The sequence below is a fragment of the Sabethes cyaneus genome, chromosome 1 (genome assembly GCF_943734655.1).
Source record: "Sabethes cyaneus chromosome 1, idSabCyanKW18_F2, whole genome shotgun sequence".
Taxonomy (NCBI): Eukaryota; Metazoa; Arthropoda; class Insecta; order Diptera; family Culicidae; genus Sabethes; species Sabethes cyaneus.
In genome coordinates, this window is record NC_071353.1 from 15,848,376 (window position 1) to 15,866,138 (window position 17,763).

Below are 17,763 nucleotides of genomic sequence, written 5' to 3' on the forward strand. Positions count from 1 at the left end.
CGTGACAGCATCATGAAATGATCTATTGTCAAAAACGATTACCATGGACTCCCGTTCGTTTGACCGTTTTTAATCTGAACACTTTTTGATATGAACCGCGCTAATTTGTACTGGTCTACCGTGTTTAACCTGTTTCACATTCCGTGTTCCTACAACTGATTTCAATTCTGATAGAAATTCGATCGGAGAAGGAAAGTTTCGCTGCTTGCAACTGCGAACTAAATCAAAACATCGAAACAATACAACAGACCTGGGCGGCCAGTTCAAGCACGTTTCAGCATATTTAGGGTTGCCGCGGACTATCGTTATCGAAAGTAGAGAAATGCCAAATTGGAAATCTCACTTTCGATCCGTTTGCTCTTTTCCATTGCATTAATGATCTCTACCAAAAGATTGGAAGAAAATTCACCTTAAGAAAATAAAGCATTAGTGGAAATAATAAAGTAATCAATCTGTATACAGTTTTATCATCCGTGCTTGGTAAGTTGAGAAATCCAGCAAAAAATGACTGAAGATTTCACAGTAAAATGTCCAATTTTAGATCTAAAGCTGCGATGGGGATTGCTTTGAACTTCAGCAAAAATTGTGCCCGGGAGTTAACTTAACTCACTGTTCGAATGATGTCATCCATAGAGTTACATTGCTAGAGTTTGGTACTAAAGGATGTTACGATCAAAATTTGATCAAACAAGAATGCGTGTAAGTCAATCAAATTTGATAGTTAACTATTTAACACTTATTTTTCTTTTTGAAATTTACTTAGTAAAAAACACAGAAAAAAAAAATACTGAGCAGCTTAACCAAATTCGAGCTACGGGCCTTTCGTTTATTTCCAGCTATTACGTTCTGTATTTGCCACCTCGTGCACTTTGTTGGCCGCAAAATGGCAATTTACCTTTAACTGTTTTTCGCTGCCAACAGTTTTTGACACAAGGCTACGTCTTACCGTAGGATGTTATTCTGTAATTTGGATTCTAGTTAACAACAAGTTTCAAGTAGGGACCGAAACGGTTACATTTTTTCTATACATTTGTCAGTATGCAGTGCCATGTCAGAATCTCCGTCAGAATACCGTCGCTTCGTATTGTTTCTGTATCGAGAGAGCCTATCTCTTGATGCGTCGAAACTAGCTCGAATACGTACGTGATAATAAGCAAACATCACTATTTGCACTGTGACCAGTCGCAGAAAATGTCACAGTATAGAAATGACAGGCATTCGCCGCTTTTTGCTTACAGTGCTAGCTGGAATAGTATGGGCAAGCGGTAGAGAGAGGCTTCATTTGCACCTCAAGCAAGTACCACTCTTATAACTTGCTCTGGCAAGATGCTCATGTTTGCCATCTCATTGGAAGAGGAGCGAACAGAGAATGTATTGTGTTGCGGCAAAGATGTGCTGCTGATAAAAAGGATCGAATTGGTAAAATGTCTTTAACGTGGGGGAAGGGTTGGTAATAAAGCAGTTTTATTCTTGATTTTTATTAAATTCTTTCCTTATGCACACTTTCGCCACGATCGTTTTGACCAATGCAACGAAAAACATCAACTGAAGGCTATTTCCTTGCTACTACTGGGCTGTAAACAGCGAGTTTGATATCTTTTCTCCTCCGTTGGGTTAAACGATAAAACGTTTATTTTTTCCTTTGTTGAAAGGCAGAAGGAGAAGTTAGTTCGTTGATGTGTTTTTAATACCCACAAATTAATTTGGATTTTTTTAGATTTAAGATCAGATTCAGTTGGGCATATTTTTCGTGTTAACTTTTTCAACCAGTAGTGCGAATCTTATTCGTTAATTAACATGTAGCTCTGTGTTAATTTCTTGAATGTTGACTGTGCAAAGCGTTGGAGCTATGCAGATCTGTATCGCTATTTCAAAACTAGTCAATGGAAATGCGTGGCGACTGCAGCTTGATTTAAAACTTGCCGGACAATATGCCAACACAGAGCATGCATAATATCTAGCAAAATTAGGTAATACTTGGGAAACCATATGTCTTGAGCCATGAACCCAGATTTGACGCAGGGTGAATTTTGTTCCATCATTAAAAATATTTAAAGCCTGGAATTCATAGATTGTTGTAGATGTATCGAATTATAGCATACATTTCGACCTGATAATATTAAAAAATTTTATGCGAAATCTATAGAAAGGTCTCTAATATAGTATCACATTAAGGGGAGGGACTGTCCTTGTAATTGTATACATTCGTAGTCCTACGCCAAGCCTACATTTGTGTCCTATGGCAAAAACCCTTCTACTTTTTGAGTCTTCTTCAGGTTCCGTTTAGCGATGTCCCAATATTCCTTAAGTCGGCGTCGCTGGGTACATTGTTGGTGGCATCCCACTCCATGGCCTTTGGTTCCATTATGGCAAGATGTTAAATCCGACCAAAACAACACGGAAGAATACTGTTGCTTCAGAAACGAAGCAGACGTTGTTCCAGACACTCATATAGCTAAATTTCTTAGTTGATGGTCGCGGTTGCAGTGAAAAAGCAGTTTTTCAAGCCTCAGGTATAGATAGTCGGCCAAACTGGACATTTTTAGTGAATTGTGACAATTATACATATGCTTGAAAATGTCTGTCACCTTTTCCCTGGCGGCTGCCGTACAAAACGCTTACCCAGGAAGCTGTTTAAAGTCATTATTGACGTAGATTTCACCGTCCATCACGACGCCAACGAACTTTGTCAGTATCGCCGTGTTTCCGCTCATATTTAGCTGTCTTTTTTGTGATGGTTGCTCTGTGATAGCCACTATCTTCTTACATTTTTACAATCCGGCCAATCTCAGCTTGTTTGCAACATCTCGGACGGAAAGGTTAGGAGTGCGTTTGAGAGTGCTGATCTTTTAGTTGTCGTTCCAACTTCTGGTTGTTGATTTTCCCTAATTCAGGCTTCCTGGTTGTCGACTAATTGCCCAGTTAGCTTCGAAATTTGATGCTGGTCTAGCAAGCCAGTCGTTGTATGTTCGAATGTCGACTGGGTGCTGCTGCTAGAGTCAGTAGAATCGTTGCACCAGCCACATATTGGTCCTGCAACCTTTAACAACCGGCTGCGATGTCTGTTGATAAAAAAGAGTCAATTCATAAAGATGTTCATACCCCACGCTTCGCTTTTTTGGTTGTCGACAAACGTTTCCCAAATACTTTTATTACGTTGGGGACAGTTGTTTTCGTCACTTTTAACGATTTCACTAACTAAACGTTCGAGTAGTTCGGATTTTCGCGATGCACGAGTGAAACTTTGATACATTGCTGTTCTTGCTTGGATGCCATTTTGATAATTGAAGAGCAAAGGTTTAAATCAAAATATAGGCATTATAGATCAGCCATGGCAGATAATGCACGAACACGGTTTTTTGGATAAACAGACGCTACTGATCCGATCAGATCTACATCGGATCGAGTGATGTGTTTCTTGTGCGTCTCGGGGCCACTCTCGAGACAAGGTGATGGCTTATCCTTCAACATCGCTCTTGAGGGGGTGATCCGACGTACGGGCATCAAAACCAAGGGTAGCCAACTCCTAGGCTTTGCAGATGACTTTGATATCATAGCACCAAGAGCTTTGCGACGGCGGATGTAATCTACACCAGACTGAAAGCAGAGTCTAGGATGATTGGGCCTAAAATAAATGCGTCAAAGACCAAATACATGAGAGACAGAGGATCAAAGAAAACAAACGCGGCCTTCCCACGGACGGTAACCGTTGACGGCGACGAACTAGAAGTGGTAGATGTGGTCGTTGATGATCGCAGACAACAACACTAGTAAGGAGATCCACCAGCACATTCAAGCGGAAAATCGATCAGGAAGCAAACGCCGCTGTACAAAGCTGTTAATGTGTAAAACTATTATTAGACCGGTAGTTGGTTATGGATTTGAAGCCGTATCGCTGCTCACGGAGGACAACCGCGCCATTGTCGTGTTCGAGCGGAAAGTACGGGTACGGACGTTATTTGTCGAAGAACAAACTGAAAGCGGCCTACAGGCCCTGCTTAGAGAGATTTCCATCGTACATCTGGTGAATTTCCGTAGACTACGGTCGGCCGGACACGTCGTAATAATGCCGGACGACAGTACGACGAAAACAGGATTCTTCAAACAATCCCGCCAGCACCAGGAACTCGGGGGCTCAACGTGCAAGATTGCTCGACCAGGTCGAAAGTGATTTGCGACTGCTGAGACGACTGGGAAATTGGCAACGAGAGGCCCAAGATCGGGTAACGAGGCATCATTGTACCACCTGTACCACACACCAATCAAACGAGAGGTGTTCAAGCTGTTAGGTACGGTTTAAGTCGACCAAATTTTGATCGTAATACCCTTTAAACAGAAATGCATGCGTGCGAAATGCAAACTCGTTGCTTGGTCTCGGAACCAAACAAACAATGGAGCCGGCAGGAGAGGAGAAGCTTGAACTTGCATCCCGAGAAACGGTTATTAGACGCAAATCGGGAGCAAACAGTTGGACTCGAACGGCAACATTAATAAAATCTAATTAAATATGTGAATGTGCGTTTTATTATATATGCACGCTTACCGTGAATAGCTCGAACTTGGTGAGGTGCCGCATTCTATTGGTTGCGTTGTAGCGTGCAGCAGCCGAAGAAAGGAGAGCAGAACAGGCTCCTCTTGGCGTGCACGAGATGTTCATATGTATATAAATAAATAGACAGTTTTTATGATTTCAATGACTCCTCCGCGTCGTAAGAAAAGGCATCTGGGGGCAACGAGGCAGAGAGCGAGTATGGATATCATTTTTTCCGAGACACATAAAAGTGAGCTTGTTGTGCATATTACCGCTGCAATTTGCGCACGTACCTTCTTTGGGTGCAGGTTTCGCAATATGCTTCGCGAGACGCGCGTGGGAACTGGCGGAAGGGTGGCGCAGAAAATTCGGCATAATTTTTATTTGAATGGCTCGCGGCAGTGCGAAGAGGGCGAGTAGAATCGGGGATAATAATCCGCAAATGATGATTAAACCGAGAAACGACTGTCGTAAAAAAACCTGGCTGATGATTGTTCGTGGATAAAGGATGCAGTGTGTGAGCGTGTTTTGTGTGTGCAAAAAGCGCAGGCAGGTTGCAACCTGAATGCAGCCTATACAGTCAGGCTGTCCGGCAAGAGGAACCATAAAAACGCACAGTTCTTGTGTTGAAATGCGTTTAATGATATTCAATTATGAATTTATTAGTTTCGTTCACATGGCACTTTGGGGAAATTGAAACTGGCTGCGGATGAGCTGGTGTCATTTTGCGGTTGGTTATAAGAACAACCGACGTAAGGGTTATTATATGCGAAGGGTTATTACGAAGAACGTCATAATTATGGAGCTTCGGCATAGTGTTGCAATGCCAAACAGAAGCACCGGCGAAATGAAGATCTTCTGTCTAGAAAATTGGAATTATCAACGCCCCTCATGAGATTTTATCAATAATTTTCGCCCGTATCATTCCAATGTTGAATTTGAGCTACCGAGTTAACTGCGAAGAACATTTTGAACGGTTTAATGTTTCAAAATTGGATCCGTCCAACCCCTTAAAGCGAACAAAAAAAAAACAAGACCAAAGACCCAAAAAAAGCAATCATCACTTTTCCGCTCCCTTCGCCCAACTTCTTCTATACCGCAGGCACCGGCCCCTCTGTGCCTTCCGTTCCGGTCAATGGGTCTGACTGCAGCGTGTTCGATTTTCCGCCGCAGAACCGCACCGCAAAAACGGTCTTCAACCGTTGCCCACTCACTCGGTGAAAATATCAGATTTCGGAGATGGAAAATCTGGCACCCGAAAAACCCGATGGACATAACATAACGACAACCGGACAACTTCGTCGAACGACGGGCGGCGGTAACAACGCAACGGTGGTGGAAGAGAGAAGTCAACCCGAGCATAACCTCGGAACAGTGCGGTCACTTAGTGCCGACAAAACGGTGCTGATGAGGCTAAACCGTGCGCGGTTCGTTCGCCAGAAGTGTGTAAAACCACAAAGGCGAGTAATTAATTAATTTATGAATTTTATTCAGCTGCTCAGGATGGTTTGCGCACTCGGAAAGAGCGGGGAACTTTTTAATGCGAACCGCCGAGCTGACCATGGTTAATTGTCCGTGAAAATTGCTCTGGTCGTCGGCCAGAAAAATGCCTGCTAATATATCGACTGACTTATACGATCTTTTGCAGTTCCTATTTCTTCTATTGAGATCAACATAAACAAACAAACAACTGTCAAAACTCACTGGGATTCTGTGTTTGAGTAAAGGCATATTATGACCGGCAGTGACAGGCAGGCCGGAAGTATGTCACAACGAAAAGAAAGAATGCAAAACTCGCTGTTTGCTTTGGGATATTGAAGGAAATTCAGAAGCAATAACAAAAGGCCTACTCTGCTAAGCAGATGTGCGTATGTTCACACTTGATGTGTGACGCAGAGATCACAGGGAAAACACGTTGCACCAGTCAGAGTCAGTCAGTCAGATCAATTATGCACTGTTTACACTAGTGAAAGCCGAAGCAAAACACGCGAGAATCGGGATATTGACAAATTAGCAATTGACATTTGACGAGTTTTGTTTTAGTTGCCCGAATTGGCAGTTTAACGAGACTGACGTTTCGAAACGATGAGTCGCTGCCTGTAAAAACAGTCATTAAAATACGTCCGCTCGCAACAGTTGCCGAAACGAACGCAAAGGGAAAAACTACCGAGTTTCCACCACCCGCCTTTGGAGAAAACGGGAAGAAATTATGCTGTGTAATGTTCTTATTCTGTTAATTAAGATTTAAAAGAACATGTTGATTTATGATAATATAAAACACTGGGAAACGGCACTGGTTGCACGGTGCGGAGGAAGAATCTTCGGCTGTGCCGAAGGGTCTCGAAATCAACAAGCCAGGACGAGTTATGCATGAGCGCTCTCATCGGTAGAAACTGGCAAAGGTTTAATTTCATAATTCCGAGAAAAGCAGCACATACTCTGAAAAAGACTTGTGAACCATCGTGTCGTCTCCGGTCGCGGTGGGCACGGTTCAGACTTCAGAACGGTAGTCTGGCTGGAGTCTGGAGCTAGGCCAAGGGGTTTGACGATGGCGAAGACGTTGTTGTTTTATGCTAATGTCATACCGATAGCTCCCTCTATTTTCGGTTTGGTTTGCGACTGCTACTACAGACTGTCCTCTCCAGGGCTTTTTGCTTTGTCTTTTGAGGGACAGGCCGGTCTTGCATGTGCGCATATGGAAGGTAATTTATAGCCAGGAGAGGAAAATTCACACATCGCTTACCTAGACGGTGAATTTATATAGGGATCAGGGCTCATAAACCTTTTCAACATAAACGTTGTTAGAGGTGACGGCGAACTAGTACCAGTAGTCGGGAAGGCTACCGTCGTCGGAGAGTGGTGGAATTCTTTGGGAACCATACAGTGCTTCCCGATGGGAAATCTGCCTTTGCCATCGAGGGAGGTTAACTGGTGACATCGAGGTGAGAATAATAGTTCGTCTGATTTAGATTGTTTTGACAGGAAAGTAGAATTAAAATCTTTGAAAACAGCATCGCATTAGCTGTTTGTGCAATTGTTTGTGCATTAACAAAGGTAATTTGTTCGCAGCGTGGCAAACTGGATCCATTAACAAAAAACCACAAAACGAGAACACAATCACCGGCTTTCCATCGAAGGAAACCGTCCTGGCGGCGGCGGTATAAATTTCATTCTTCACTATGGCGTCACTCACCGCGCCGCAGCGGGCCAGACCAGGCTGTGACAAAGAAAGGGAAAAAATAAAATAACCGAAACTGTCATCTCCATTCAATCACGGCCAGCTAAATTTAACACCATCGACCTGAAAATTGCTCCTGTCAAAAAGTAGCAGCAGCAGCAGCAGCAGCAATGAGACACATACGTTGGCCAAAGCCAACAAAATATTAATAGCTGCGCACCGCAACCGGTGACGAAATTGTCCATGAGTGAAGAGTTAAAAGAAAGAAAAAAAAAAATTCAGGGTGTAAAATTTCACAGCTCTCGCGCGGTGTGCCTTCCGTCCGTGCGGCTGCTGATGAGTTTTGCACGCGACCCCCGAAAAGATTAGGACTCTAACACACAGGCTCTGCGCGGGTCGTCCCACGTGGAAGCTCGCAATGATCGCTCTGTTGCTATTACCAACTCATTTTTACTATAAAAACAACGTTTAACGAAAAGTGAGATTGTTTGAATATCGCTTTCTTGGCCAGAAATACCCATTATAACTTAAACACCATGAGGCTCCATTGCATTGTTAGAAATAGGATAGGTCGGCAAGGGTAAGAAATGGGCCTGGTTGTATAACAGAATATAACACTGCAGCCGTCGTTAAAAAATAATGGCCCCAGGTTACTCCCATGAGGGACGCTTGAGTAGTTTGTGAAACATTGCGATTCATGACTTCCTGTTTTTAAAGATAGAGTTCGGCCCACAATTCTACCATATTGAACGAGGCCCCAAGGTGCTTTAATTTCAAATAAAATAAAATAGAGTGATCAACGCGATCGAATGCTGCCTTTAAATCGATATAGGTAATATCAGCATGGGCTACTCCTTCCATACCTCTAACGCAATGCAAAGTAAACTGTGTTAAGTTTGTTGATCCGATGAAATATATGTTTTGGCCTCCCGTAATAGGATGCCACCAACTAAGATTTCGAACAGCTTGTAGCCTGCGCAGAGGGACGTGATTCCATGATAGTGTGCTATGTTTCGCTTATCGCCTTTTTAAAGATTTTTTTTCCGACGCGCAATTGAATATCGTCTGAGATGATGGCTGGTTGAAAATTAAGTTTATTGGACCACACAAGGCATTTGCACACTATTTCAGTACAATCGACAGGATTCCATCTGCTCTTGCTGACTGACTTCAACTTCTTCAATGGAGCAAGAATGACTTCGTTCGAAAAACTGATTCTCCAACGTTCAACACACACGGCGGGAACGTCGCGGATGGTATGCTCGATTAGAGTTAAATTAGCAGTCTCTGTTGAGAATATACCCGAGGAGCGTATAGGTTGCAGATATCACTTGAGGTATTTGAAGTTTCATCCGCCAGAAAAATGCTCCAGCCGGTTCTGTTTGAACTCATTATACTAATTATGTGGATACAATCTAAACAAAAGAAGTTGTAGCTATCCTTGAAAAAGACTAAAATAAATATTCGAAACGTTGGAGCGAATGAAAAAAGCCATTTCCAATTTCCGTAACAGAGAGACCAGAGAAAGTATAGTAAAAATTACCAAACTGACAGTCGAGAGGGTAAAAAGTGTATACAAATTCGTCGACCACTTCGAAAGTATCACCATCTATCACTACAGCAGTAACGGCATCCGCGAGGCGAACTGAATTTGGTTGGATCCGATGGAATATGCTGGGTTCGTCGTCCTATGAGCTCTGCTTTCAAACCTCAGTACACAATAATAACATTTAAGCACGGAGGAGGAAATGCCATGGTCGGTGGATGTTTTTCCTGTTACGGGGTTGGTCCAATTTTCTGGATAAAATCAATAATGGACCAATAACTCTACGCTGAGCTCTTAGAAACTGCAATGCTGGTACACGCGGAATGGGAAATGCTGTTTAAATGGAAATTTATGCACGTTGATGACCCTAAACATACTGTTCGATCGACCAACAAATGATTTGAAGATAACAAAATTGATATTATGCTATGGCTGGCACATTCGTCTGACCTGAATACATCCAACAGAGAAGGAAGCATGGGACGCTATGCTTTCCAAGAAACAATTCTAAAGCTGCTTGGTTTTATTTAAATTTTATAAAGATTTTATTGCTGTATTAATCATCACCTCTGGTTTTATCATGGCGTTGCGTAATATCAAGACTACTTACAACGACAGTACTTGCAACGCGATGGTTACTTGCAACACTTTTGTGCATAACACTTTTGACAGCTCTAACGTATTTGTTTGTTTACATAAAAATTTTTAGTCAATGCCATTTTAAAGAAGAGCCGTTTACCTATTGTTTAGTGAAGTTTAATCAATTATATAATTGTTTTGCTTGTTTTTATACGACCGGAAAGACATTTCACTTTAAGAGTAGGAAAAAGCGATGTGCTTAGTTCTGTGCAGTTCATTAACATGAAATCATTTTTTTCATTTAGTTTTTGTACACAATTAGGGCATCATATAAGCTAACAAATAGCAACTTTGAGCATAGTTCATGTTTTGGACTTGGAGAAGAAATGATGAATTTGTGTTGTGACTTCCAATATGACGCGATTTATAGCACTTGTAAAATAAATAAATTTCGCAGTAGACGGTATGTAGGGTAGATGCTCCGGTAGTTGTGGTAGTACCAATAGTGGTGGATACGCGAAATATATCATAATTTTGGCGGATTTCGAGATAATTTCAGTTTTCTATTATTAAATATATATTTGTTAAAAGTTTTATCTAAGATACACAGTTAAAATTTAAGATGTTGAAGCTAAAATTACAAATTCCTTTTCAGCAGACCAATAAAGTACATTTCCTTAAGAATTTCGTAACAATCCATAGCATTTTAACAAGCCTACGCTATTATCCACCTGCTGCCATGCTCACTGCAAGCGTTACTAAGGCGGTAAACAGCATTCCACTATTGTAGGCAAATTTTCCACTATTAAAGGAACAGTACCACTACTTTAGGAGCACTTTCTAATGTCAGGAAAAGCAATATTTTAGATATATCAACCAGCAGAATAGTATAATTTTGCTATGTATTTAAAGCCAACATTATGGTGCACCATATTATCATGTAGTTCAACTAGAAACTGATAAATTGAGCGTTCAAATTGTCTTTGCACACTATCCCCCGACATAATCCCTCCATTACTGGAGCATCTACCTTACCATGTAAGTTTGCATCTGTAAAGTTGATCTTATTGCGGTTACTTGTCAAACCGCAACAAATCTGTTAGTTTTATAATGGCCACTAATATGGGACTGCCCACACCAAACAGATTTATTGCTGCTGTTATGAAGTATATAGGTGTTCAACACCGAAACCATTTTTGTATTCGCAGCCATGCGGCCGCTGGAATTAAATAACAAGAAAACTAATCCAATTTAATTCTACTATGTATATTCATTCGATTCACAGATACGTATTTCGCCTACGACTTGCAGGCTTGCTCAGTGTCTGTTTTCGAACCAAACAAGAACCAAACAAGTTGTTAAACAAGAATTCATCAAAGCAAACTGTGAGCTGCACAAAGAAAGTTATTATTAGTCGGTTTTTATGCCATAAAATACAACTAGAATGATTTTGTTAGAAAATAAGATTGGCTATCCAATCAAATATATTTATTTTATTTAAACTAGTTTTTAAAAATTGCAAGATTATGATAGTGCATTAATTTGAGCCACTTATTTCAATATACACGATGAAATTTGATGCGCATATGCTGCACAACTACGGAAACTGTTAAAAATTTATTCTGTCAAGCAGCGAAAAGCATAATCCGTTTTATTACTGCTTTCAACAGAGTGAAACCTTGAGCTTATGGCCTGACTCTTCAAAAGGTTATAAAAAACTACTGAAGATTGCGTCACTTGGTCAGAAGGTAGCATTTTATAGCAGTCATCAGAAGGTTCTACTGGAACTCGCCACGGCGAGTCGAGTCATCTAGGTGACAACCGTGTCGGGGAGACAAAAACTTTAAAAATGATTTGCAATGGCCTCATAGAAATTACGCAACTAACTTTCTTTCTTAAATTCGTCGTTCCGTTTTTAATTCCGTCCATCAAAATTTTCCTTCGTCCGAACCAAAAAGCATAACACTTGAAGCACTGATACCAAATGGTAATTTCAGGGTTTTTTTTGTTATGTTGTTCAAGTGAAAATTCTGCCTCTGCTGTATGGACAATTGACTTTTTTTTGTCGTACGAAAAAAGGTAGGAAATTTGGCTGCTAAGAATTCTTTAGTTGAAAAAACATTTAACCTTAAAATAAAAAATACTAAAAAAATACTTACATTGTCTGTACATTGGGGTCAATTTGACCCCAAAATTCAAACTGCTATATTTCAGCCAAAACTTGACGGATTTCCAAATTTTAAGATGTTTTAGAAATGTAATTTAATGGACTAAATGATAAAATTGTGAATTGCGACTTAGGGTAGGAGACCTCTAACAAGGAGGGGCTTTAGTAAAGAAAAGTCGGAAAATTGGATTTTTTCATATTTGTCACGTTTATATCACGAAATTCTTACCACCTGTAATCCTGTTAAATGCCACATGTAACTTTGAAGATCTCGTGTTTGCGTATATTTTTGTAGAAGGAACCATCGCTCTAGGTGGTAAGGATTTCGTGATATAAACGTGACAGATCTGAAAAAATCCGATTTTTCCAACTTTTCTTTACTAAAACCTCTCCTTGTAAAAGGTCTTCCCTGCCCAGTCGCCATTCATAATTTTATCATTTAGTCCATAAAATTACCTTTCTGAAACATCTAAAAATTCGAAAATCCGTCAAGTTTTCGCTGAGATATAGCAGTTTTAATTTTGGGGTCAAATTGACCCCAATGTTCAGACAACGTAAGTTTTCGAAACTTTTTGATCGAATAAGGCTTATACAAATTTGAAAAAAAGTTTATGTCGCCCCCCCCCTTCAAAAATTTCCGAAATGTGAAGGGGCAAAAAAATAAAGTGTTATATTATTATGTTGCATTCTTTAGTGAAAAGCAAATTTTTTACAGTTCAACGAGTTTACATCTATAAATTATCCAATATGTGCAAAGTTAAAGCAATTATCCCGTTAGTATTGATCAACTTTCTTTCACCAACTAACCTTTATGGTTCCTATTGCAAGTCACAGGCGACTATTTTGCGTTCGTTCGTTCGATCGTTCCATTTTAATTCAACTTGTTTTAAAAGAACCGAATTAGATTGAGGTAAAAATCAATCAAACTATATATGAGTGAAATTCTGTACCGCTGTTGACGGAGAAATTCCCAATTGCAGTTGGCGTCATAGATACTAGATAAGATAGAAACACGACAAATTAGACTCTCCGGAATATCAGCTATTGGTGCTTGAGGAGCTCCAAATTGGTCGTTTTATTCGGTAAAGTATCCAAGTACGTACCCTAATTTTGGATGTTGGGAACGTAAAACACAGAGATACAATTCTTTACCATGAATTGGATGCATGCAGGAAGGATGTGACTGAACTGTTCGCAATTTGAAATTTACGAAACAGTTTGCATCCTTAATATGAAAGGTGAACACGTTATTGTTGGAGAACAAGCATCAACAGAGAAATGAATGGCCTGATATTCATGACTAAAAGTTTGATCAAGAAATAAGCGGTTTCAAACGTGAGTAGTTTCAGAGATTTGTTTGCTTGAAACATGTCTGGTGGTTGGGACCTAAACTGCCATTTTCACACTTTGATCAAACTGGTTCATCTCTACCAGGATCCTTACTTTATGTGCTTGGTCGAAAAATATCGAAGTATGGTTCGGTTTGAACTAAAATTTAAGTACTGTACAAAATATCTTTATTAAATTTTTAATAATATGGAAAAATATACGCTGGTTTCTTCTCTTTTGTTTAGGTATTGAAGGTTTGATGTTATTATTTTTTTCTTGCCCCCCCCCCTTTAGCAATATTTTGAGACCAGGACATAAACTTTTTTTCAAATTTGCATAAGCCTAACTTCTATAATAAAAGATCTCCGATAGACACACCTAAGCGCGAAAGAAGTAGACTAATTCATTTAAAAATAAAAAAGTTATAGCTTCTCAAAGTAGCTTGGGGTCAAAATGACCCCAGTGTACAGATGAAGGATTAAACAGGTCTCAGCTCACTTTTGAACATCGCGCTTAATAGCCAACTAACTAATTATTAGGGAATAACTAATTTTATATTGTGCACACTTAAAAAACTCAGCAAAATTTGCCGAGATTTGGACAGCCGAGCGTTCGGTAAAAATTTCAGTTTTGCAATTCGACGTTTACGGATCTTTACTAACGTTTGGCATCATAAAAAATTTTACCGAACACTCGGCTGTCCAAATCTCGGCAAAATTTTGCTGACTTCGGCACTTTTTTTAAGTGTGTGTGTCATAAAACTCGTATATATTTGTAAAAGCTTCTGTTGGATAGAACAGGATTAGGCAATTACGACGAAGCATCTCTAGACCCTTTCAAATTGTTGCGTTGACAATTTGCAGCCAAAATTAGTTCGATCAGAAAACAAGAAGCAAAAAAACATTAATCCAATGGGAAACACCAACATCAAGAATGACAAGTTAAAACATGTTGATTAATCAGAATCCTCAAAATGCGAAAGTTTAAAAAGGGGCAAAATAATATTCCTTTTAAATTTAAAATTAATTTTGCACCGATTGCCTGATATTCGGTTCGAATAAGAAGTCAACTTTGTTCTTTTGAGGTTTATTTAGTTTAAAAATACGTTTCAATGGTACAGGCTGGTTAAAATCATTAATTTACCAGCGTACGAAGTAAAATTTGTACGCTATATGATCGTTGATTGTACGCTATATGAATTTATTGATCTGCCAAATTAATTCTTTGGTTAACAAGTAATTTGAAGTTGGTTTTGGCAATGAACATATACAACAACAGTGCAACAAAACTAGAATACTAAACATGATTTTGCATCCGAAAAATTATCACAGGCATTTGGAAAAAAATTATTCGATCGTTGGAATAGATATACTAACGTTAAGGTAGATTGTAATTGCCATCAATACTTTTTAACTTTGTTTAGCTTAAAAAATAACAATTTCTTGCGTACCGCAAAAGTCGAACCGTTCAAGTAACAAAAGAAAAATTATAGCTCAAAATATGGCTCAGAAGTCATTAGAAGGGGTACCAACAACAGATGGATATTGCTTTCGTTTTGTTTTCATACCAATCCATTATTTCATAGTGCAATCTAATATCAACATAAAAGTATCATAGGAGCATAGTAGAGTATAGCTACGATGTTGGTAAGTTGTTTTTTTTCTCTCTGTTTGTTGCAGCTTTCTTCTCGGGCGAGCAATCCGTCGGCATTGCGCGATAGCATAAATGGTTTATGATCCTATTTGATACGAACTTAGTGCATTGAAATGATTAGCTTTTTTGCACTATTTTGAAGTGTTTCTCATTGCTGCGGCGGACTATTGCAGCCTTTTTTTGCGAAACTTTGATTCCTTATGCAAATATCGTGTTATGTGTTGTACAAAATAGAATAATTTCACTATGTTTACATTCCGATTAGCGGATGGTATTTGCTAATTGCACCTCTAAATGGGGCCTTCAAATGCTACCTACGAACGTAGTAATGTTGTGAATCGGTCTTTAATGACCCGTTAAAAAAAGATTTCGCAATTTGTATCTCAATTTTGACGGATAACGATCGCGAGTGCGATTGAATAACGTTACCCCTGCATGGCGACTTTGCAGCGCATGAGTGTAATCCGGTGTGTCAGTGTTTTTTTTTATATTCCGAGCTAGTTTGGAATCATTTAAATGCAGAAAAAAATATTTTTATTAGCGCCTGCCAATATCTATCGTTTATCGCCTTGAGCACTAAATTAAATTAAATCAGCCAAATTAAGTCATAATCAGAGTGGATTTAGTTAGGAAAGAATTGACAGGCACAGGCCGGAAACTGATTATTGTGTAGATGTTTTTTTTGTCTCGTCGTCGTTATTCTCAGGATGGTATCAATCAATCAGAATTGTACTTTTTCATTGCAAACATTGGCAATCATTAGTGATTGCAGCGAGGCAGTGAAAAGCAAAATCGGTTCGGTTTCTTCAGAACATCAATAGTGCAGTGCGGGAAACAATTTTGCAAGATTCCCACAGCCAGCCATAGAGAGAAGAAGTAAATATTTGATTATATTAGTTTATTTTGTTCATTAATGTGGTTCAATTCGAGCATAGCATAGGTCGAGAAGTAATTAAGGAGTGATTACCTCTGCGGCTTCGAGCTGGGAACGTTTAGTGTGCTGAAATAAATCTCGTTGCGATATAAAACATCGACACAAACGGCAGAAAATGCGTTTCTTTCGAAATACGCCGTTCGTTTTATGACATAATGGACTCGATCTTTTGTTTTATAAATTGTGCGCTGGCTACCAACTTCGATTCTATCGACACTAGAAATTCCTTCTGGCCATGAGAAACAAGTGAATATGGCTGGTGTTCTATTTCTACATCACTGCGTCTGACTAGTAGTTATAGGTACCTTACAGAGCTTCTGCGCCGTTCGGCAATCACTCCCATTGGCTCGTAAACTGAACGACGAAGAAATACGCTTTCATCCAGCCGGACAGATAGTTGTTACTTACGAGTCATTCAAGTGTCCGTTTCGCGCCCTCGTAAAATTCGCTTTTATGAAGTTCATAAAAAATGTGCTAAACACATGTTCGAACTTACCCGTGCGGTGCTGTATGATGGTAGGCAGGCGGTGCGGCTGGATCCCATAGTCCGTAACGACCGTCGTGAACCGACCGTTGTTCCATCGAGGGAAGCTGCGAGTGGAATGCTACGAACGCCGACGGGATCTGCAACGGGCTGTAGCCACTGGCCGGATTGGCCCCGTTGGCAGCCGCAGCCGCCGCGGCAGCCAGTCCATGCGACGCGGCCAACCCGGGATGATGGTGAGCGGCCGCGGCCAACGGATGGCCCGAATGGTGAAACGGATGCACCTGCATGTGCTCGTGGAAAGTCTCTTTCTCCGGCATAGCTTTCCGAATTTCACTCTGAATAATTCAAACACACACACCGATAATGCACTGAATTCTAAACTTGCATGTCACTTATCCATCTTCCTGTCGATTTCAGTCTTTTTTTTTCTTGGGTTTAACAGCAGAGCTCACCCACCGGGGTGCTGTCGTATATTTTCTCGAGGGAATGTACAACCCGTGGGTCAGGTAGTATATCCATTCATTTCTAGGAAAAAAGAATCCTCTTCGTTCTCCTCTCTTTCCGATATTTCTTTCTTTCGATCGGACGGAAGCAATGGTCACAAACACTCCGTTTTGTACGCAATGATCCTCATTGCCACTTACACAATTCTAAACACTGTCGATATTCTAACACCGTGCAACTTCACTTTCGTGCTTCCTATCCGAAAAATGCACCTCAACTCTAGAGTAATCTTCTACTTTAACAGACACAATTTGCCGTCGGTAAAATACGCTCACGATGTTCTGTATTAACTGCGATCGCCACAACAGACATTCACTGAATTCCTCTAGTCAGTAGACCAATCAAATCAATTACTGCCAATTACGAACAACGACTGCAACGACGGCGCCCTATTGCTAATTGAACTATTTCGGTCCATTGACTGCCGATTTCATTGATACCATGTATATTGATAGCCAAGTCCTTCAGCGAGTTGAAAACAAAGAGGGAGGCGTCGGAAAAATTCTTCTACGTGCTCTCGTTCGAGGCTTCTCCGCACAGACTGCGGTTAGCGTATCGGACTGCCCTATGTCAGACGGGATTCCACGGCAATTTGGACCGGTTAAACACACAAACCGATCCCAATGAGCATAAGGCGCACACGAGAGCGCTGAGCAGGAGCTAGCGAGCGAAATAATGAAGTGATCTTCTCTCGCGTGTCAAAAGCATATGCGTGCACGATCGCGATCGCCGCTTTGCTTTGGTTACGGGTCCGTCTCCGTAGGGAAAGACTGACAAGGAGCGCTGCACACGACGGCTGGTTGGTTGGCGCGCGAGGAAAGGAAAGAGAGAATCGTCGCTCGAAAATCCGCGCGG

The 17,763-nt window shown here is 40.5% G+C and overlaps 1 protein-coding gene across 1 annotated transcript in view; it reads right to left on the minus strand.

Annotated features, from left to right (window-relative positions):
• LOC128745431 (transcriptional activator cubitus interruptus) overlaps positions 1–16,721 on the minus strand; it is a 152,581-nt gene extending 135,860 nt beyond the window's left edge. The window contains exon 1 of the mRNA XM_053842507.1: positions 16,414–16,721. Within this exon, the coding sequence (XP_053698482.1) occupies positions 16,414–16,721 (308 nt within the window). The remainder of the gene's footprint in view (positions 1–16,413) is intronic.
• Positions 16,722–17,763: the final 1,042 nt, after the last annotated feature.